This window comes from Haliotis rufescens, unplaced genomic scaffold (assembly GCF_023055435.1).
Source record: "Haliotis rufescens isolate VD_foot unplaced genomic scaffold, xgHalRufe1.0.p SCAF_53, whole genome shotgun sequence".
Classification (NCBI taxonomy): Eukaryota; Metazoa; Mollusca; class Gastropoda; order Lepetellida; family Haliotidae; genus Haliotis; species Haliotis rufescens.
In genome coordinates, this window is record NW_025964257.1 from 930,368 (window position 1) to 954,189 (window position 23,822).

General features: G+C 40.4%; 1 protein-coding gene across 10 annotated transcripts in view; it reads right to left on the reverse strand.

The window, feature by feature from the left end:
* The window catches only part of LOC124119526, a 114,356-nt gene that overhangs the window by 89,661 nt on the left and 873 nt on the right, over positions 1–23,822 (reverse strand). For 4 of the 10 annotated variants that reach the window (XM_048384976.1, XM_048384977.1, XM_048384971.1 and 1 more), the window contains exon 1: positions 21,775–21,870. Coding sequence is in view for 5 of the 10 variants with exons in the window: in XM_048384980.1 (XP_048240937.1) it covers positions 2,654–2,715; positions 3,640–3,699; positions 4,639–4,689; positions 5,055–5,105; positions 7,519–7,633 (339 nt within the window). In the remaining 5 variants the exon portion in view is untranslated. Of the gene's footprint in view, positions 1–1,208; positions 2,716–3,639; positions 3,700–4,638; positions 4,690–5,054; positions 5,106–7,518; positions 7,668–9,164; positions 10,004–21,770; positions 21,947–23,822 lie in introns of those variants that run through there. The other 6 variants (XM_048384980.1, XM_048384981.1, XM_048384979.1 and 3 more) reach the window with 6 other exon arrangements.

The following is a 23,822-nucleotide window of genomic DNA, read 5'->3' on the forward strand; positions in this document are numbered from 1 at the left end:
CCACTGGGTTTAAATCTGGAGACCTGGAATGGAATTTCTGAAATCTTCCCATCTTCCCGAGGCAAGAGAGTTAACTGACTTTAAAAGTCCAGTTTCCACCCTTGCCGAGCTAGGCTGGGATTCCTGGGCTCGATCCTAGCGCCACCAGTGGCTGTTACGAGTTATGTTCTTTCTATGCCTCTCCTATTGACCAATCAGATTCAACCTCTCGTATCACTTGCATTTGTTTCAAACAAAACGGTGGCGCCCAGTCAAGACGATCTCATCGATAATCAGGATCTATATTGTGATAAAACGAGTCTGACATCGCGTGAGCACCTTGATTAAAAGATTTAGAAAATATCTGTTGACAACGAGTTACCGGTGCACATGCTTTGCAAATCCTGCAGTCGACCGGATTTCGATTTCGGTGCACGATTTTGATTGGACTATGCATAGACTCGTTAGTCCAGCCAAAATGAAACTCCATAATACCAGCCTACTTCGGCCAGGGTGGAAACTGGACTTTTATAGTCAGTTAACTCCCATGACTCGGGAAGATGAGAGGGCCTTTGCAGGATCTGGATGTTGGTATTCCTACGGAAGGCTGTTGTCAGTCTTGCTGACTGCTGTGAGGTAAGGCGTTGTCATGTTTGAAAGTGTTGTGTGGTCGGAGAATCTCATCCGTGTAACGCTGTTCTGTTAAGTTCCCAGGAACTTAAACCAAGTCTGTTCTACCAGAGCAGGAGATGGTTGCCCACATCGACACACTTCCACCACCAAATCTGTCCACTTCCTGTGTGCAGTTTCGTGTATAACGTCCCCCGTGTAAACACGACGCCTACAATCCACACGGCGAAGCATAAAACATCAAATGTGTCTCCATTGCACCTTGACGTCGCAGTCGACGATGCAACTCCGTCAAAATGACACCCGAACTGGCTGTCTAGCGTGAATACCATCAGCGCGTAAACGGTTCCTCGGTCTGGGTTGATATGTTATGCATTCCAACGATTTTATTACAAACAAGTGACGTTGAACGTGCATGTCATATTGGTGTGTTTCATGTGGCTCACAGGCTCTCACGTGATTGCGTTTTTCCATCTTGTCACCAAATGTCTGCAGTACCTCATTCCACACAAATTTCCACACAAATCAATCCCAATCCATGCAGAAATGTACACATTCATTTTTTATATTATTTTGTAAAAATCAGCAACACTCTGACAAAATTTTACGTTTTGTTTTTAATTTTGCGTTTCTTTCTTTGCAGAGTATATGAACTGTATTTCATTCCTCACTGGAGAAACAAATGGAAACAGCACATGTTGTATTAATATGTGTAATGCACAGCTTTTTCTGAATATTTGTGATATGATCCTCATAATACTGTATCTGTGCGTTTGTACTAACTTGAAGAAGGTATTTGGTCACAAGGTTTCTATTAGGGCCCCAGCAGTCTATTGTTTTTTTTGTATGAGTCGACTAAATGTTAGCCGGATGGACTGGACTGGACTGGTCGATTGCGTGTGATGATACCCGACGGCGTTGGACGTTCCTCATGATATCAATCACTGGTTTGTCTTGACTTGATGTAATAACAGGCCATCGTGATACAGAAGGAAAATTGCTGATTATGTATACACAAAAAACACTCATTTTTTAAATTGTATAAGCTGCATTTGTACAGACCTGTGTAGGATACACCAATTAGATACTACAGAACCACATCGGCACATCCCTTATTGTAACTCGACAACATCCTTTGGTGTATTGTAGCCTTTCCTCTTGTATCCCATTATCATCTCCCATTATCGGTTTATTCTTTATGGGCACTACGTATGTATACATCAATTACGTCAACCTAAAAGGAAGACCTGCATATAGTCATACACACGATATACATTGTTGACGTCAAATCTTATGGCATTGTAGCGTGTCGATTCCCAAATTGAAACAATATGTCAACCCAGAAATATGTACGTAAAAGAAATTAGTGTGAAATCAACAAACAACCAACAAGTGGATACGATCAACAAACGTATTACAAAATAAACTAGGTTTACAAATCAATGCAAATTACTGCACCTTTCCACACAGTGCCATCACATCAGAATATTCCACATGCTTCTCAGTCCACAGTTTTCCGGAAGTTAAAACATCACACAAGCATATAAATATATTAACTTCCTCAAAACTGCTTACATTAAACAGTCCTACATTCCTGACAACTAATCATTGTCCAAATACAATGCAGTGAGCTTCTAGGGAAACTCAACAGAAACAATGTAATACAGTTATAATCATTGTTTATTACAATAAAATACACTGCCATATAACAGCATCCACACTGTTGTGTTGTACTTCTCCTACCTACTTCCATTGATGAAAATGACTCCTCACACCTGACTTTGCCTTTGTGACAATACACTGCGACACATATACAATTTGTTGACAATACACTGTGACAGTTGTCGTCAAATCGTGTCATATCCAAGGTGTCTGATCTTAAGGAGCCTTCACCTATTACCTCCAAGCAGTTGTCCTGTGACGTGAATTAAAACAAGTACCATGGGTGCAGTTTTTTGTAGACTGGTGACAATTTCTGACTTCCTGATGTAGCTGATGGTGCAGGTGCTGTGCAGTGGATGCTGGTGGTGAGATTACCCCGGCGTTATATGGGATCGAGACGCGGGGGAGCGGCTCCACCAACTGGAGGTGTCGGGGGACACACAGCTGACAACAGAGAGGGACATTCAGTCATTTTAATGTAGCAGGTTTAATTAATGGACCCAACATCATATTCTGGGCCGGGGCATATTGTTAAATACGGGATAGGAAGTCACAGCTTCAAAACATACAAACCGAACAGACTTACTTTAAACAGGAAAAATGTCTTTCAGCACAGCTAGCACGTTCAGCCGATAATTTATGGCGGCAAAACCCGAGGCAAATAAATACTGCCGGGGCAAAAGAAAATACAGTAAAATACATTTGTAACGAACACGCCTATAACGAACTGATGGATATAATGAACATATTTTTGTCCCGGCCATTTGCTATTTATACTGCTGGATGTATGCTGGATTGGTTACTGGGGATCAGGTATGACCCGTCATGTCAACCGTACAGGGTTAATGGTGCTTACTCGTCTGCATTAAGAGTTTTTAACATTTTGATGTACTTTGCCAACATTCTATATTATTTCAACTGATCCGCGTTTGATTTTATACCACGAGCCGGGGGCAATGTCAATATTATGTCACAATGTCATAAAACCTGACGCAGGACGCAGAAAACACATAGGACCCCTCTTGATCCTGCTGCAACGAATGTATCTTACCGACATGTTTTATATGACATTCTAAACGAATTAAAACAAATTCATAATTGATAGAAAACAGCTGATGTTAACTTGTGCCATATTGACATTGACGCGAAAAAAGCATGCGACTTTTTGCTTCAAAGCAGGGTATGAAGGATTTGTTCTGCCTCTCAGAAATTCACGTGCAGCCTGTTTGGCTCGTGGCGGGGTATAAGGCATTTATTCTCCCGATGAGAAATTTATTTCCCTCCAAGGCGGGATACACATTTTAACAAGATCACGTTGACCAATCAGATCTCATCATTCTGACATGGAGGTATGATAAATCATATTACCTTTGATTGCCTCCCCTGTCGGGCTGTTGGTCACGCCTGTCAGCTCCAAGTCGTCTATTCCTGTAACAGAAAGGTGGTGTGTTATTATACGGTGTTCATCGGAATGACTAATGGCCTGTAAAGAGTGTCGTAGCCCTTGTGTTAATAATTATGCTCCACTATGTAAGCTATCAAGAAACCTACGGCCGCAATGAAAGTTGGCGTTTTATCGTCAAAGCTTTAACGCCGGGAGTATTCATTATAGGTTAAGAATATTATAGCGATTTCAGAGAGGAACCTGGAGTTTTTCCAAATAAAGTTGAATATAAAATTGTGATAAAATAACTGGTACTGAAACATCTGACAAACAATATTGGGGATTGTTCTTAACCCGACATTTCAGAATAGAAAATGAGGAAGAGGGGTTAAAAACCTTTATAATACAAGATATGTTTAATCTTTTTTGTAATCATTTTAATGAAAAACAAGGGAGTCATTTGGGCCCAGTTGGGGGAGTTAGCTGAGCCTAGAGAGAGTGTTTTGAGGCTAGCTAGGGGAGTCATTTGAGCCTAGACAAATTTCGGGGGAGTGGTTTGAACCTACTACACCGGGTCTTTCAATAATCGAGTCATGCAAAGTTGTCACACATTCTAATCAGGTACGTATCGGCAGTAGAAGAGACCTACTTGTCTGACAACGTTAAGATCACGCGTATTCCCTGTGTACTAGACATTGTTTGAATGTAAAATCTATGTGAACGACTTGAAGCGTGATCTCAACTGTGATCTCAATTTTAGACGAATTCTATCACTAGATGAGATATCAGCCGTGTTAACAACTTTAGATGTGATCTCAGCAGTATGAATGTTTTAGGTGAGAATTCAGCTGTGTCAACAACTTTAGATGAGATCTCAGGGGCATGAATATTTTATATGAAATATGAGCTGTGTAAACATCTTCAGGCGTCCAAACTATGTGAAGTGCTTCAGATGACATCTAAACTGTGATATAACCACGTACCTGATCCCGGCACGATGGCATCGCGGCTGAGTTCACCAAAGGAAACATTTTCTGGAAAAAACAGAGCATTCGCTCATTACAATCAGAAGAGCTTCACATAATATCAATCAATATTATCACGTTGTTTTCTTACTATTTCTCAAGGGCAGTCGGGTAGCCTTGTGGTTGAAGCGTTCGCTCGTCACGCCGAAGACCAGGGTTCGATTATTGACACAGGTACCATGTGTGAAACCGATTTCTAGTGCCCCCCGTCGTGATATTGCTGGAATATTGCTAGAAACGGCGTAAAATCTCGCTCGCTCACTCACTCACTCACTCACTGAGTCTGAGTCTGAGTCTGAGTCTTACCACTTATGTTTGCAAATGAAAATATTTGTTAATCACAAAAAGCAAAAGACATATTAATTCATACTTACTATGTTCAAGTGAGAAAGGAACTGAGCTCTGTGGTCGTGGTCGTTGTAAACCTGGAGAAGGAATTGGCTTGTTATATAACGTCAGTCAATTGATAATTCTATCATTGCCTGATACATATATAAAGTAGGAATCTTTCTTTAATGATGTCCTCTGGTCTGTATTCGGAATATGCTTTTCCTATGGGGCTCGTAACACACTCGTAGCATACTCGTATGATACTCGTATATATGCAGTCTCTTCCCGAGTCCTAACCGAGTTATGTTATAATTATGTGGAAACCCGACTCCAATATTCATGACCCGTGTCATTTCAATATGTTGCAAGGGGAATCTTCCACATTCACCCAGGATTCAAGGCTCAGGGATATTTACACAAGCTTATTTGTACAATTGGAGGTTCCCGATTATTAAATCCTAGAATGGAATTGGAGTTATGAAATAGGTTACACAAATCAGAATAGTGGATATCGCCACATCTCCTTTGAAAACAATTTAAAGATAAATCTTCCTCTTTGTGCTGTGACGCTGAACAAGATTGAGCTCTAAGCACTAAGCCTTAGTGTCTGTACCATGATTCAATAATTTTACCCTTACATACCATTTCTCATAAGAGCGAAGTAGAACACCTTGTCTAAATAATATGACTATATTTTTCGAGATTTACTTTCATACCTGTTTCATTATAATATGTCAAGGGCATCTATCTTTTTATCAAATACAACAATCTGAAGGGGAAGGGATTGTTGTTGCCTGAGAGAAGGAAATACTATCAGCAAACCAATTATTAATGGCAGGAGTTATAAATATTCCCCATGTGTGAAGTTCATGTGTAGTGTCCCCCGCCGTGATATTTCTGGAATATTGCTGGAATATTGCTAAAAGCAGCGTAAAACCATGCTTGCTGACACACTTAACAGCTCTTCATTTTGCTTTAGTGGCGGTCGGGTGGCCAAGTGGTTAAAGCGTTCACTTGTCCCGCCGAAGACCTGGGTTTGATTCCCGAAAAGGGTTCAATGTGTGAGGCCCATTTCTGGTGTCCGCCATGATATTGCTGGAATATTGCTAACATCTACGTTAAGCCATACACACTAACTAACTCTCTTTTATTGTTCACTTAAACAGTGGTCGTAACCCACTATAACATTAGCTCGAAGTCACACGTTTTTCTCATGCCGGCGTTGAATACAGTTAAATCATGAAACTGTCACAACACAAAAGTAAAGAATCCTTCATGTCATACTGCTTGGGCCTAAAAACGGTAGTCGTCAGTCAGTCAAGGTGCTACCATTGCCAATCACGTTGGACCATCAGGCTCATTCTCTGTAAAACTATAGGTCAGTGTTGAGCAACATCATAGATCGGGGTTGTCTGGCTCCCTGCAGCTTGTCAGCGGGACAGAGACTGTCAACAATTACTTTGGCAGCTACTGATAGTTGTGACGAGTAACCGCGACGTAAGCCAAGCTCAGACGCCTCAAGTTCGGAGTGGAGAGGTAGTTACTTTGAATAACTATTATTTAAAAGGGGTCACTAATAAGACATACAAATGTGAAATAAATAACAGAATATGTTCATAATAGAGTGTGTTGAGGAATATTTTTTTTTAGCGTTTTTTCTTCATTTGAAATAAAGTGAATAATTACTTCTTTGATAGGCATTTAGAAGTTGGAGTACCAAGTAAGGATAAGAATTTATGGATGAACAACTTCTTTATTACGATCGACGTTTCAGTGTAGGTTCTAACGCCGTTATCAAACAAGTGCTAACGGTGTTAGAACCTACATCGAAACGTCGCTCTAAATTGCAATAAAGAAGTTGTTCATCCATAAATTCTTATCCTTACTTAATTGAATAATTATACAATATTGATTTCCAAGAAACCACTTAGTTGGGTCCAGGCACATGATGCAATGGAGGTATGCAACAGGTTGCGATGAAATTAAAACATCTTTGCAGGGTCAAACAACATGTATGTGTTTACAAGCGTTATTATGAAGAGTGAGTGAGTGAGTACGGTTTTACGCCGCTTTTAGCAATATTCCATCAATATCACGGCGGGGGACACCAGAAATGGGCTTCACACATTGTATATTATGAAGAAGTTAAGAATATATATATTTTAATGTGGACCTCTGTAATAATTGCCACAGTAGGATAGCGGAACGATGTACCTATGTGTAATCTAACGTGTCAAAACACGGTATAAAGCGTTCTAAGTCATTGTATAATGGCGATTAACTTCCTGTGGGTAAAATTTTAGGTCGTCTCGCTGTAGAATCGATACCATCGTATTTTAAATTGAAACCTCGTGCAAAAGTTTTCGGTGCTAAATTATAAATATTGATTCTATGGTGACTACAAAGTCAAAGCACAGTAGGTTTTCTTGTAGGGTTTAGTTTTGTGAGGTCGTGTGCTTTGGGTATACAATATAAGTCCTACAACCAGTACATATAGTCAGTACTTACGAACACCCTGCCTCCGACGTCTGATTAACAGAGCCACGACGACAACGACGATGACGATGATGACGACTATCACAGTCACACATACAGCAATTACTATGACATATTTTCTATCCATGGTTCCGTTGGTCCACTGCAGGAATCAACTTCTGCTAATAATACAAAGAATTAGTCTGCATGTTATTAAACAGTTAAACATTTACGCAAATTCGACCTCCACACGGTACGCTCTAACTGACAAGCCCTTCTATTACACAATGACCCTGATAAACAAAATGGAACGTGCTTTATCGCGGGGGGGGGGGGGGGGGGGGGGGGCAAATTTCAAAATGATTCAAGGATGCACTCCATAAAATAATATTCACTTTGCTCTTTATGCAAATATAATGCTTGCCATTTAACAAAAACCTTGGGATACGCCTTCTGAAACAGACTGAGAGTTTCTTCTGCCATTTAGGCACCAAAGCCCATAGTACAATGCAGATTGGATATTAACATTAACAGCTCTTCATGAGAGGAATGCATTACGACTTTCAATGTTGACATTTCAGAATTGCAACATCCAAACTTTATGACGACATGTGCCACTTCTGTCGTAACAGAATGCATGGCTTATTAAATAGGGGTTTAGGTGGTGTGTTTCCTTCATGTTTTGACTACGGATGGTGCGGATCAGTCCTCTTGTTTTCAATCACTGTTGTTTCTGTTCAGGTCAGATATGGTTAGAGTATCACTGACTACGGCGCTGAACAACATTCACTCACTTAATCACCTTTATGTTAGGAATGTTCTCATCTGGCGACACATTTTATTTTTCACCAGATTTAGTTAAATTAGCGGATTAGAGTGTTCTTTCGGATAGGAGATAAATTGGACGGTCCTGAATCTTGAACTGGTGAGAGTCTTAGTTTCTTTTGATAAGTTCATTACTGAAACAGTTGAACAGTTTAAATACGAAACACAAGTCCTATATCCCCAACTGACCAATATCACAGACGTCAGCAACCTTTGTTTAGCAAATTAAACATGCAAAACAATCATTATGTCCACCTGTTTGTAAACTGTACCCACATTAAGGAGTTCCCTCTTATCAAGACACTTACGGCAAGTGAAGCATGACATATGTGCACGTAATGTTTTTGGAATTTTACCAACACTCATCAAGGGCCCGGTTCTGTAGTTCCGCGGCCCTTAAGAAGGATGATAAATAGGACTATGCAATACGAGCTCAACCCGCAACAAGGAAGTAAAATGGTGACATTAGATCGTCTCACAGCGGGATTGAGTCGTGCGGGTTATTTGGAAATCTCTACACGCTGATTGTAGTCATGTGTACACAACCGGTGTATTGTACGCTAGGCCACCCAATGTATGCATATCAATGTCTTCACTCCACAAAGATGAAACTGGGTCGATTTAAATGACGGCGTGTTCTGTTTTCCATTAAGGAGTCATCCTGTCCCGCCTCATAAACGCACCTTTCCTAGCATGTCGCCCATCCCATCATCCCAACTATAGCTTGTCGCTCGCCCCGCCTTTAACATATAGCAAGTCCCATCTTTGAATGTGTCGTCTTTTACATATCACTACTTCCTGAACATAAACTCGTTATCCTATCCTATTCAACCTGCAGCACATCACACACTTACCTGCCGTGTGTTTTCCTCTATATCCTGTCAACGACAACAGAATATTCCTTTAAACAACATCAGACCATTTCCATAGACAATAGCGGAATATCCATAAAGAAGCCACAAGTGTTTCACCGCTCACTGTTGGCAACAGAAGTGTATACTTTTCGACAGCACAAACAGCATCCACTTAGACAACAGCACTGTATCCCTTCTGACAACAGCAGGGCATCCCTTATCAGTGTGTTAGACACAAACAGTCTCTTCACTATCTCTCAGTTACGTTCGGTTCTGCATCAGAGACGACGTGGCCTTCTCGCACACAATAGGTAGTATATGTAATGCAAGTATTTGTGCGATACACTAAAATCACGACACCTTTATAGCATGTCGCCCGTTAACTTTCCACTCTATAGGACGTGTACCGTCTAACTTTCCCCTCTATAAGACCTGGACCGTCTGACTTTCCCCTCTTTTGGACGTGGACCGTCTGACTTTCCTCTCTATAGGACGTGGACCGTCTGACTTTCCTCTCTGTAGGACGTGGACCATCTGACTTTACCTTCTATAGGACGTGGTCCGTCTGACTGTCCTCTCTATAGGACGTGGACCGTCTGACTTTCCTCTCTATAGGACGTGGACCGTCTGACTTTCCCTTCTATAGGACGTGGACCGTCTGACTTTCTCCTCTATAGGACGTGGACCGTCTGACATTCCCCTCTATAGGACGTGGACCGCCTGACATTCCCCTCTATAGGATGTGGACCGTCTGACATTCCCCTCAATAGGATGTGGACCGTCGGACTTTTTCCTCTGTCAGAAGTAATGTGACAAGTTATGCGCCATCACTGGCCCTGTGAATGGAAGCGTGAGCAGTCTCCTTAATAATGTTAGTGATTAATAGAGCGAAACACCACCAACAGACATTCACTAGCCCGAAATCTCTGTGGGAAAATATACCTACAATAATGCACACTTCTAACATACTTTTACCCGGTTGAACAGTCTCAGCCTACCTCAGTATCCAGCAGCTTGCTGACATTTCCTCTGATCGCCGTGCCGTGATGGGGAGGTTTGACACTACCATGCTTAGAACCCGTCGACACCAGACAGCAGCCTTTCATCTGACTTTCCTCTCAATAGGACGTGGACCGTCTGACTTTCCTCTCCATAGGACGTGGACCGTCTGACTTTCCTCTCTATAGGACGTGGACCATCTGACTTTCACTTCTTCAAGACGTGGTCCGTCTGACTATCCCTTCTATAGGACGTGGGCCATCTGTCTTTCCTCTCTTTAGGACGTGGACCGTCTGACTTTCCCTTCTATAGGACGTGGGCCATCTGTCTTTCCTCTCTATAGGACTAGGCCCGTCTGACTTTCCCTTCTATAGGACGTGGACCATCTGACTTTACTCTCTATAGGACGTGGACCATCTGACTTTACCTTCTATAGGACGTGGTCCGTCTGACTTTCCTCTCTATAGGACGTGGACCGTCTGACTTTCCTCTCTATAGGACGTGGACCGTCTGACTTTCCCTTCTATAGGACGTGGGCCATCTGACTTTCCTCTCTATAGGACGTGGACCGTCTGACTTTCCTCTCCATAGGACGTGGACCGTCTGGCTTTCCCTTCTATAGGACGCGGATCGTCTGACTTTCCTCTCTATAGGACGTGGACCATCTGACTCTCACTTCTTTAGGACGTGGTCCGTCTGACTTTCCTCTCTATAGGACGTGGACCGTCTGACTTTCCTCTCTATAGGACGTGGACCGTCTGACTTTCCCTTCTATAGGACGTGGGCCATCTGACTTTCCTCTCTATAGGACGTGGACCGTCTGACTTTCCTCTCTATAGGACGTGGACCATCTGACTCTCACTTCTTTAGGACGTGGTCCGTCTGACTTTCCTCTCTATAGGACGTGGACCGTCTGGCTTTCCCTTCTATAGGACGTGGACCGTCTGACTTTCCTCTCTATAGGACGTGGACCATCTGACTCTCACTTCTTTAGGACGTGGTCCGTCTGACTTTCCTCTCTATAGGACGTGGACCGTCTGGCTTTCCCTTTTATAGGACGTGGACCGTCTGACTTTCCTCTCTTAAGGACGTGGACCGTCTGACTTTCCCTTCTATAGGACGTGGGCCATCTGACTTTCCTCTCTATAGGACTAGGACCGTCTGACTTTCCTCTCCATAGGACGTGGACCGTCTGGCTTTCCCTTCTATAGGACGTGGACCGTCTGACTTTCCTCTCTATAGGACGTGGACCGTCTGACTTTCCTCTCTTAAGGACGTGGACCGTCTGACTTTCCCTTCTATAGGACGTGGGCCATCTGACTTTCCTCTCTATAGGACTAGGACCGTCTGACTTTCCTCTCCATAGGACGTGGACCGTCTGGCTTTCCCTTCTATAGGACGTGGACCGTCTGACTTTCCTCTCTATAGGACGTGGACCATCTGACTCTCACTTCTTTAGGACGTGGTCCGTCTGACTTTCCTCTCTATAGGACGTGGACTGTCTGACTTTCCTCTCTTAAGGACGTGGACGTCTGACTTTCCCTTCTATAGGACGTGGGCCATCTGACTTTCCTCTCTATAGGACTAGGACCGTCTGACTTTCCTCTCAATAGGACGTGGACCGTCTGGCTTTCCCTTTTATAGGACGTGGACCGTCTGACTTTACTCTCTATAGGACGTGGACCATCTGACTTCCCCTTCTGTAGGTCGTGGGCCGTCTGACTTTCCTCTCTATAGGACGTGGACCATCTGACTTTCCTCTCTATAAGACATGGACCATCTGACTTTCCTCTCTTTAGGACGTGGACCATCTGACTGTCCCCTCTATAGGACGTGGACCGTCTGACTTTCTTCTCTATAGGACGTGGACCGTCTGACATTCCCCTCTATAGGACGTGGACCGCCTGACATTCCCCTCTATAGGATGTGGACCGTCTGACATTCCCCTCAATAGGATGTGGACCGTCGGACTTTTTCCTCTGTCAGAAGTAATGTGACAAGTTATGCGCCATCATTGGCCCTGTGAATGGAAGCGTGAGCAGTCTCCTTAATAACGCTAGTGATTAATAGAGCGAAACACCATCAACAGACATTCACTAGCCCGAAATCTCTGTGGGAAAATATACCTACAATAATGCACACTTCTAACATACTTTTACCCGGTTGAACAGTCTCAGCCTACCTCAGTATCACAGCAAAAAAAATGCAGTTTCCGGTATCCGGATACCTGCCGGATACCACCGGACACTTACCCAAAACGCGTCCGGGTATCCGGTGGCAGATACCTTGCCGGATACCAGATCTGTGGTATCCGGCATGGACACCTCACCGGAAAGTATGTCACCTGGAATCCGGGTATCCGGCACCGGATACCTCACCGGATACCTCAATCTGGGTGTCCAGGGATCCGGCACCGGATACCTCATTCTGAGTTTCCAAAAACATGTCACAATTTGGTGGGTGCATTTTGTTCAATTAAGTGTGAAACACCTAAAAATATATTGGAAACTAACCATGAAAATTGAACATTGCTGAAGGTATCCGGCAGGTATCCGGCAGGTATCCGGAGGCAATTTTTCGAGATGTCTTTCTCCTAGTAAATAATGTTAGCCTGGGCATAGCAGATAGCTGTAGTAATATTCTGTGCTATTTTAGTTGTAAATATCCCCTTGAAGTTGAGATCTATGGGCATGTACTTTTGGTGAAAACATTTTTCAAGTTCATATATATTTCAATTTAGATGTTCAGCGTATTAAATGAAAAGCATTCAGTCCTGGTATGATGGTATCCTTACATATCATCTTCATATTGCCAGTTTGTTTTAGCCTAGTGGTTGAAGCATTCGATTCACCACATCGGTACATTGCTTGGTGTCACCCATCATAATATTGTTTGAATTTTGCTCATAAAGTGGCATAACACCATACTCACTCTGACAAAAAAATGAAAGTCATTGGCTATGTGCTCACTTGGGCCTTTGTTCCTGGTGAGATTAAAAGTTTATTTTGGAACTGTATCAATACTTGTTACATCTTGACAGACGAGTTTCATTGAAGTTCGAAACAGAATATCATTAACCCAAATGGGTGCATAAGACTAATGGCATCCACAGAAAACACCTAATAAAGTACTGGTACATAAAAATATCAATGTAACTTTTCTACTGACATGGAACTAAAAACTTCGTTCAGTGAGCTGTATTAATTTGTAGGAAAACATTCAGGGCATTAGTATATTTGATATATGTTAGCACCTATGTTACGAATGATCAATATCATATTTCTTTAAAGAAGCAAAACAAAAAAATTGTTAAGATAAAAAATCATATTTATTGATTTTATGACATTTCATTGGTTCAGTAACCAGAGGTGTTTGCAAGAACATTCAAAAACAGAAACAGATGCTTCAATGCCATTTTCTCAATAAACAAATTAGTCAAATCTCAGAAGAATTTCAAGGTAGAAGAATATCTTAAGTCAATTATGTTTGTGCAGTAAACCACAAAAGTCATTCAGATTTGTATAGTCAGCGTCAGTGTACACCACATAAACAGTCTCACTGCTGTGGTATTGATTCCTTTAGACTTGATTAATGTCGTAATAAAACAACCTACAGAATCACACTGATGTGGCATTATTCATTCAGAATCATCACTTTCTGAGGTGAACCTGTTAGTTGTTCTGGGGAGGATTATTCATCATCCGGAGAGTCCTTTGTATGACTTGTCTGATCTGGTGTCATTGTGAAATCCAGGTGCCTGAAACAATTTATAACATCTTTAAAAGCTTGTTATCAAAAATATAAGAAACACACATATATTGACAAAGGGTAAAAATTTGGTTTCTCAATGAGTAAGGTAATGACAATTTATCAAGCAACTGTTAACCAAACCATGTTAACCAATGTAAAAAAGCCATAGCAAACAGTAAATTGTACAGAAAATACAAAGTTGTAATTGATCTTCTGAAAACAATTCCTGTAGTGCCATAAGGCAGGCTCACCTGAATTTTTCTCAAATGTTTGCATTACATCAAAACATAAGGAAAGGTAAACAAGGCAATGCAAATTGCATAAAATAGGTTCTTATACATAAAAACAGAACTAAAGTATTTGACGTAATAAGCGCCTCGCTCTAATAAGCGCCCATGGGAATATTTGCTAATATATTGGCTAGTGAACAATCCCAATTAGGACCCTTTCCAATTAATCAATGTATACAAGACTTATTTATTTGCGTATAATACACACTTGTGTGTGATATGCATTATCATATTTTTATCATTTATCCTATCTTTAATTCAGATTAACAATAACGGCAAAAACTGCCAAATATATTGGTCAAGTGTAATCATAATTTAAGTAGTTCTATTTGGTTTGGGAACTTTTCAAGGGTAATTGTAAATCATTTGATTGTTATAAAGTTACACAGTATTGCATCTATCGCCTGTTTCTAAATACAGTGGAACCTATCTTTGACTTGTGTGACATAATTGAATCATACCCCAAGTTCATTATGCATTGTTATGCATCTGCACAGAGTGGTCAAAGTCCTTGTCACACATATAGTTTGCTACAAGGCAGAATCCAATAAGTACAGTTGAGACATCAGGCTGTATCCAGACAAACTGTCTGATAACCTCAAGTATGGTCTTGGTCGCATCAAGGGATGTAGCTAATCCTAAATAAACATTAAACAAGTGACATAATCTCTTCTACAGAACACTTGATCAAAGCCTTCCCCACCTTTGATGTTTATCATCTCGTTACGCTCACAACAGCTCATTAGCAAGATGAGCGCAATGTCAACTCATGGTGGATTAGGGATTAACAGGGCAATTAGTGTCAGGTGGGTATTATCACTTGCATTTGTCTGTTAATTACTTAATTGAGTAGTGACGGCTTAATTAGTTTCCAACCACACTGACTGTTATGCTACTTATCAAGTAAGTAAGGTAACATGTGTCAGTGGACCAAGGAAATGTATCATGCCAGATACTTAAAAAGTTCTACTCATAAGTAATAAAATAATGACAGTTTTGATATGCAATTCTCCCTACAAAGACATTTAACATTTGATATACCTAAACTGTCTGTTGAAACAATGATGATGCTAATATACAAGTCGCACTAAACAACCTATTCATATACTGGTACCTAGCCAAACAAACATAATTTTTTTTATGTGTATGCACATGCTTGTACACATATACCTCTACTGGCATATCACACATACAAACAATCCTTAAATGGATGTAATCTTTCAAAAATATTTTACATACAAAAACAAGTGAACAGATTCTGTATTAGCATGGTTAATATTGGGAGATGTTTTAGCATTTCCATTTTCACAGAATCGAAGGCATATCCTTTCATGACTCAGATCAGCTTGTAGTGATTTAAATTCACATAAAACTGATTCATGTCAAATGACCTATCCCGCATGTGTGGGACCTGTTATAAAAATACCATTCAATACTTATTTGTGTGTCCAAATTATGCTATTATTAGAAATAATAGGTATTATGATACAGCATGGATATGATATAAGAAAGCTTTATATGGAATTGTTGAAAATTATGTACAGGAAAACATTGAAATAAATCAATCAATACGTGCATTTATCTCAGAATCTGGTACATTTAATCAATATGGACTTCTCCTTCATTATCTACTTATAATCAGATGATTACATTATTGCTCAACTGATAGTTTGCAATAGTATAGAATTAGTATTTTATTAATACTTATTTTGTATTTCAGCATCATTTAGATAAGCCATCGGCTTGTTTGCAAATCCAGTTCACTATAAAAAAAATATATGTTTAAAACACATGTAGTAGAACATATTGCAATAGTTAAGACCCGAAAGAAGTTATGTGTAGGATCTTCAAAATGGTATCCACAAGAGCAGGTTGTAGAATCATGTTGGTGTTTGTTGTTTAACTCTGCACTCAGCCATATTCCAGCTATATGACGGCGGTCTGTAAATAATCAAGTCTGGACCAGTCTATCCAGTGATTGACATCATGAGCATCGAACCACACAATTGGGATACAATGACATGGATCAACCAAGTCAGGGAGGCTGATCACCCGATCCATTAAGTTATCTCTCACAACTAGCATAGGTTGATCATGTTGATGGGGACTAACTTCAACCTGGAATCCCCACGTGAGTAAGTATGCGGCTGTTAGCTTTGTTTGATGTTTAACGCCACACTCAGCAATATCGCAGCTATGTGGCAGGAATCAAACCTGGGTCTTCAGCACGAAGAGTGAACGCTTCAACCGCTAGGCTACCCCACCACCAAAAATTCCCCCATGATAAAGTTGTCATCATGGTTATTGTTCAACTAGTTTAAGTGAAAATGTTCATACCCTTAAAATGTCTTTTCTTCCACTTCACGATGATCTCTGATGCAAAACTTCCCTGTTATTAAAGCTGTTCTTGATTCTTCACATCTGGAAAAATATGTTGAGGCTATTAATCACTCTCACAGAGTACAGGGAGTATATGAAATAAGACAGTGAGTCACATTAGCATACAAATTATCCAGTTAAAGTAAACATATTTCTACATTATATACATAAGCATATACTAACATATGATAGACAGGCTACTTGCCATATAAAAATATAATTATACATTTACTTACATGTTGGCTATAAAAGTTAATGTGTCACATGTGACAGGCTTACATGTGGTAAATTACTTTAATACGTGATCATTGTAATATTCACATATTCCTTACCTTAATGTGTCACTTCAGCTGCCAGCATGACCTCAGCTGCAATCTCAATATTTGGCCAGTTTTGACGAAATGACCGATCGTGTTCAGTGTATAAGCTGGGCCTCGTCTCTAATATAACTTGGCGCAAGTTGACGACGCGCATAGAGAGCCGGGGACCAGCTTATGTCGTGTTAACCTGGTTCCCGGCTCCCTATGCGCGTCGTCAACTTGCGTCAAACAATAATGTGATATTAGAGACGGGGCCCAGCTTAGTGTTAACCCGGAACAAGCCATTTTACCCATATTCCCCTACGGTCCAGGGCGCCATTTTAGAACATGGATGTAAACAAACCTCGTGTATCGATATACACTGTGATTCTTGATTACGATAAGCTTACCTCGTGTATCGATACATTGTTCTCATTCACCTCCACCACGGAAATGCCGGCCGAAGTTCCTCTCAGCCATCCACAACGCGGAAGTCAACAGTATTTGGAAAGGCGATTGGCATTGCCAGGTACGTAGCAGGGCTTCGAGGCCTTATGATTTCTGTGCAGAGATCTTATGGAACGGGTTGATGTAGATATTTTCCTGCTCTACATACTTTACCGTAAACGCCAAGGGTCCTATTTTTAGTATTATGGTCAACTGTTTGTTAGCATAAGAGGTGTAATGGATTTGTGGTCAAAACAAGATGATCCAAATTAGATCCGCTTTTTTATAGATAATGAAGAAAAGTACCAAGATCTAGGAACGATTATTAACTCTTAACTTTCGTGGGATGCTAATACAGATTATAATTTACAATAATGGCCACCAAAGACTTTATTTTTTTTACGCTAAGGATATTGTTATAATTACACTGTTATGTCCTTGTTTTGTATAAGCTTCATTACTTAATCATTCAATATTTCATGGAATGACTCTGACCTTGGCGAGGATCGTTTTTTGCCACAAGTGATTCCTTATGTAAAGTGTATGTTGAATGACCCTGGCTTTGTTGTCAAATAATTGTTTGACAGTTGTTAAATATGGGGTTATGTTTTATCTCTGAATGTTTGGGATGAAATATTTTAATAAGGACAGTTCTAAGTTGGAAACTCAACTGGGGCCTTTTCAATTGAATTCAATGTACAGCATGTACAGTTTGGACATTTCTCTAATGTGAATGCTACTTATGTTTGCAGAATGTCTGGATGAATGAATGAGTCAGTCATCTGCACAGCATCAATGGAAAAAGGGAAGCAATGAGGAACAAGAGAAGAGTAGCAATGAGTGGTAAATATTTGAAATTATTCTGTTTGGTCCATGTAGCTATTCTGCAAATATTTCTTCAGTTTGCTTGTTCTTTATCACCTGTTGGCATGGATGGCCTAATTATCAAAGGCACTACAACTTGCTGTGCATAGTTGCATCTCTTGGGCTTGACAGAAACCGATGGTCGTGGGTTTGAATCGAGGGTAGCATCATACACTTGCTTGTGGGTTTCATCAAAGTGGTAAACATGTAAGACCTGCATCACTTCGGGCTTTCTTCCCACATCAAGCTTACATGCCGTGATATAACTGGAATACTGTTCAAAGCGGCGTTAAACCCAATTCACTCATTTAACACCACATCCAGCAATAGTTCGGCTAAATGACAAGGATTATAAATTAATCAAATCTCAAATCTCAACTAGACAAACCAGAGATTAATGTTATGAGCTCGATCCAGAAGCACCGATGATGACTGTTATGGACAACATCCCATGTTATTGGGTACGATTACGAGTTCAATGAGCCCACTTGCTACCTCATCTATTACTTTGGCTTGTATGGCAAGCATAGGTTGCTAGGAACATATTTAAGAGATGTCAGTTAATGATTGTTTCAACTCATCAGCATGGAACAATATATATCTCAAATGTTTGGTATATAACAAAACTCAAAGATGATAAATTAAGTGAATTTGCTGCCTTTTATCTGTAAGTACATGTTGCAACAATTCTTTTCTTTTGCTACAATCTTTATACATAATTTTGCAGAAACTGAAGTCCAGCTTGAGATACCCGGATGACAGGTTGACAGTCTGGAAGGACCCTTCCAGATATCCGAAGTGATTAGCAGACAGCGATGAGGAGAGTCCTGTTATTTCAATGGGAGCCTACCGAGAAGTTATACCTGGAAATTGACACTGGGACACACTCACAAAGGGTGGTCAGGCAAATGTGAGAAGACAAACCAATGCCAAGTCGGAGTGGGATCCTTCAAGGACGTTGAAGAAATTATTGTCTTTGGCCATGTGGTAATCACTTGAAAGGAATTATGTTTGTGACTACTTGTCTATAAATGTGGACCCAAACACCAAATAGAATGTCCACAATTCTACTAACACAATGCAACAGGGATAGAGCCCATCTGGCCTCCCCTCATCCTGGTTCCTGTTTTTCCATGGCAATATAGAAGGAAAAGGATGTTTGAGGGCAAGTAACTCTGAACTGGTGAGCATGGTCTGCTGATGCTTTCAAGCGAACAGTTATCCCGCTCTGTTATGAGTATTGAAGAATAGGAGGAAAGTGCATACTGCATCAGGAACCATTATATGAACACTGTTCAATGTGTGATATATGCATATAAATAAAAGAAATTGATAATTTGTTTGTTGTTTGTTTCTTTAGCCAGCTGTGTAAATGGGGATTTTCCAATATTTTGCCTCAGTTTGATAGCCACAGTTATCGTATAAAACCATGCATTGCTTGGACATCTTTGGAATAACACATTGATCTCCTATGTCAAAGGTCAATGTCACAGCCAGACAAAAAAATTGTTAATGGCCAAACTCTTCCTTAGGGCAGGGATAGAAGTTGGCAACAGGTCATACACTTACTTTTTATCCCCCGGCATATAATACGGGGGATATAGTGATCAGCCTGTCTGTCCGTCTGTCCGTCCGTAATCATTTCCTTTTCCGGGGCAGGATTCCCAAACCATTCAGTGTATTTGATCGAAACTTGGCAACTCTTATCAGGCACATACTGAAGTGGTGCCTTTTGATATTTTGGGATTTTTCTAATTTTTATTTTTTTAAATTTTTATGGAATGAAGTTGGACATAGACTCAATTGGGGATGGGGTTTGTTTCCGGGGCAGAATTCGAAAACCATTCAGTGTATTTGATCGAAACTTGGCAAAGCTATCATGCACATACTGAAGTGGTGCCTTTCAAATTTTGGGATTTTTCTCATTTTTATTTTTTATTTTTTTTTAATGGAATCAAGTTGGACATAGACTCAATTGGGGATGAGGTTCATTTCTGGGGCAGAATTCGAAAAACATTCAATGTATTTGATCGAAACTTGGCATTCATATGGATGCGACCATGGTGGATCTTTTGTGGGTAAACAATGTATGCTTCTTAAAGAACATTCAACTGTTGACTCATTACATACAGAAATGCACTAGTGGTTACTTTACAGACAGCTGCCGGGGGGATATGTCATCTTTCTGGTGACTCTTGTTCTCTAATGTGCCTTTTCCCGCAGAAGTCTAAATAACTCTTATACACATAGTTGTATATCATTGTCATATGTTTGTCAATATTACACTGAATGAAGCACTTTACAATTGTTTTTGAAATAGTCGCAACTGATATTGAAGGTCAAATTAGCTTTCAATGTCTTTCAGTAGAAATGTTCACAGTAACTGAGGAACAGCTCTCTGTAGTGTGATGAAATCTGGTACATGTCACCCTCAGAGTGAGGCATATTGTGTTTCAAACTTAAATGAAGCTGGTATGCTCATAACAAGTACTTGTACCTTTACAAATAATCATATTATCAACTCACTAGGACCAAAGGCCCAAGTGAGCACACAGTCGATGAGTTTATACTTTCACTCAGAATAATCTGGAAGTCTGAACATGAAATTTAAGGATATCATCATACATGTATTAGAACTGATGTTTGTTCATTAAACAGCTTAACATCTAAAAAGAATTATAGATGAAATTGAAAAATATTGTCTTCTCCAAAAGTACATGCCCATAGATCTCAACTTTAAGGGGATATTTACAACTAAAATGACACAATATTACTACAGCTATCTGATATGCCCAGGCTAACATTATTTACCAGAAATAAGACATCTCGAAAAATTGCATCCGGATACCTGCCGGATACCTGCCGGATACCTTCAGCAATGTTCAATTTTCATGGTAAGTTTCCAATATATATTTAGGTGTTTCACACTTAATTGAACAAAATGCACCCCCAAATTGTGACATGTTTTTGGAAACTCAGAATGAGGTATCCGGTGCCGGATTCTTGGTATCCGGTGCGGATCCTTGGACACCCAGATTGAGGTATCCGGTGAGGTATCCGGTGCCGGATACCCGGATTCCAGGTGGCATACTTTCAGGTGAGGTGTCCATGCCGGATACCACGGATCTGGTATCCGGCAAGGTATCTGCCACCGGATACCCGGACGCGTTTTGGGTAAGTGTCCGGTGGTATCCGGCAGGTATCCGGATACCGGAAACTGCATTTTTTTTGCTGTGTATCCAGCAGCTTGCTGACATTTCCTCTGATGGCCGTGATGGGGAGGTTTGACACTACCAAGCTCAAAACCCGTCGACACCAGACGGCAGCCTTTCAGTCAGAGCCTCGATTTGAACAAGAGTGAGTGAGCGAGATTGGGTCAGCGCCGCTTTGAACAGTTTTACAGTTATATCAGGCAGGTCAACTGTGTGACAAACATAGAAACATAATCCGAGCGAACCGGGACTTAACCCACGATCATAGTCAGATTACACACTGTCCAATTCGTTCTCAAATTCAACCAGACATTGAAGAGTGATACAATGAGGTATACAAACAAGCTTAACACCGTGGACACTTACTTACTGTGTTGTATGATGGAGAAATGTGTGGACGAAACCAGAGTCAAGACCCTCTACAAGGAAGCTGGAAAAACCTGTGCTTAATATAACTGTTTATAAGTTGGCCTCAGACCACAGTCCTGGGTATCTGGGACGGAGAGGCACTTTCTGTCTCTTCAGATTCAAGGGTGAGACCTGTGTTCCAAGGAGTGTGGCCCTTGCAGAACTGTGACTTGATTCTCTTGCGAATGCCTTTCATCGTAATTGTCTCGGACAGAACTAATGAGCTCTGAGCACAATATGTACTTATATACCCCATCACTGTGTAATGTCACTGGCAATGACAAGCATGTAAATGTATAAGAAACTCTCAAGACATACATACATATGTCTTGTGTCAGCAGTCCAAATTGTAATACCAATCCACAGCCACGTAATCGGTACTCACTTTAATAAATGGCGATAACATTTGTTGAAATATGTTCCAGCATAACATTTCTGCAATGTGTTGAAAACATTGCAATAACATGTAATGAAACAGTATTCGCTATGTTACAGCATGATGTTCTTGAATAACATTTAAAAAACATTTCAAAAACATTTCCTGAAATAGTTTCTGGCATAACATTCCTGCAACGTGTTTAAACATTGTAATACCAGTGAAATAGTTACGCCTATGGATGATGTTCTTGACAAACATTTTAAAAACATTTCAATAACATTTTGAATAATAATAAAACATGTACACATCATGCGGATGTTTTTACATATGTGCACACAATGTATACACCTGGAACTTAATTAAGCGCCACCGAACTAAATATGACACAGAATTATGAATATCGAAAATAAGGAAACAATGATTATTTATTAGACAATATGGCCCTTTCCCCTCACCATCACACTGACAATGCCACGATCAACGCAATTGGGTGATCACGAAATTGGTGTTTGTATCAATTCTTATACTTCTTCAATTTCATGCATTATTTGTATTTATCAATTTTAAGTTTCCTTTTAACTTATTTTAAACAGTTCACACATTATGACTTTTGTCGTGCAAGGTGCAATCTCAATCGGCAATAATCAGTTAAGTAAGTGATGTTTGAGAACAAGTAAAGTATCATCTGTCATTGTACACACTGAATAGAGTTATCACCCCTTCTGAATATTTATTTTGACACACAAGTTATTTTGTGAACTAATTTCATTTATATCGTCATATGTTTCGATGAAAATCATAGCCGAAAAATTGTCTTTTGTCAACTGTCAACTGGCAAAACGATAGTGCGTTGTGCAGCAAACACCACTATGAAACGTGAAATAAACATGATCGACGGTCTCGAGTTCGCCAAGCCACGCATTGACTGAGCAAATTTGCAAAAGTACACTGACGTGTTTCCTGTCATATACAAATCAAGACCTTCTACTGCATATCAACAGAAACAATGTAATACAGTTACAATCATTGCCTAACAATCAGCTACATCGCTTTATAACACTCACCGAAGTCTGTTTTGTTTATGTTTTCTTCTGATGAAAACGAGAAAACGGAATACGACATGCGTGTGCGTTATAAAGGGGAGTTGGCGATAACTGGTTGCTAGATATCATACGGTCACTTTGATATGTAAAGCTATATTGTCATGCACCTCACTGTCACAGTTATAGGATGTCTACAGAATAAGTGCGTTTGGTTTTTACAAACAAAAGTCTAATGACATAAGCCTACACCCGCGGGGTGATCGGTGCAACCTCTGGGGCAGAAACTCCTCTCGCGCAATAAGACGAGCACAACTGAGGAAGTTCAGGAGTTATCGACTGTTGTTAACAAACAATGCTTCAGAACAATAAAAGTACTGGTCCTATATAAACATTTCTCTCACATGAAAACGAGAAAAATTAAAACGAGATGTGAGAATGTGCACGCTATCACGGGGAGTTGGTGATAACTGGTCGCTAGATATCGATACGATCACTTTGATAAAGCTATAATGTCAAACACCTCACTGTTGCAGTTATGGTGTGTCTATATAATTATGTAAACAAATATGTAAGGCTTGCATTAACCCG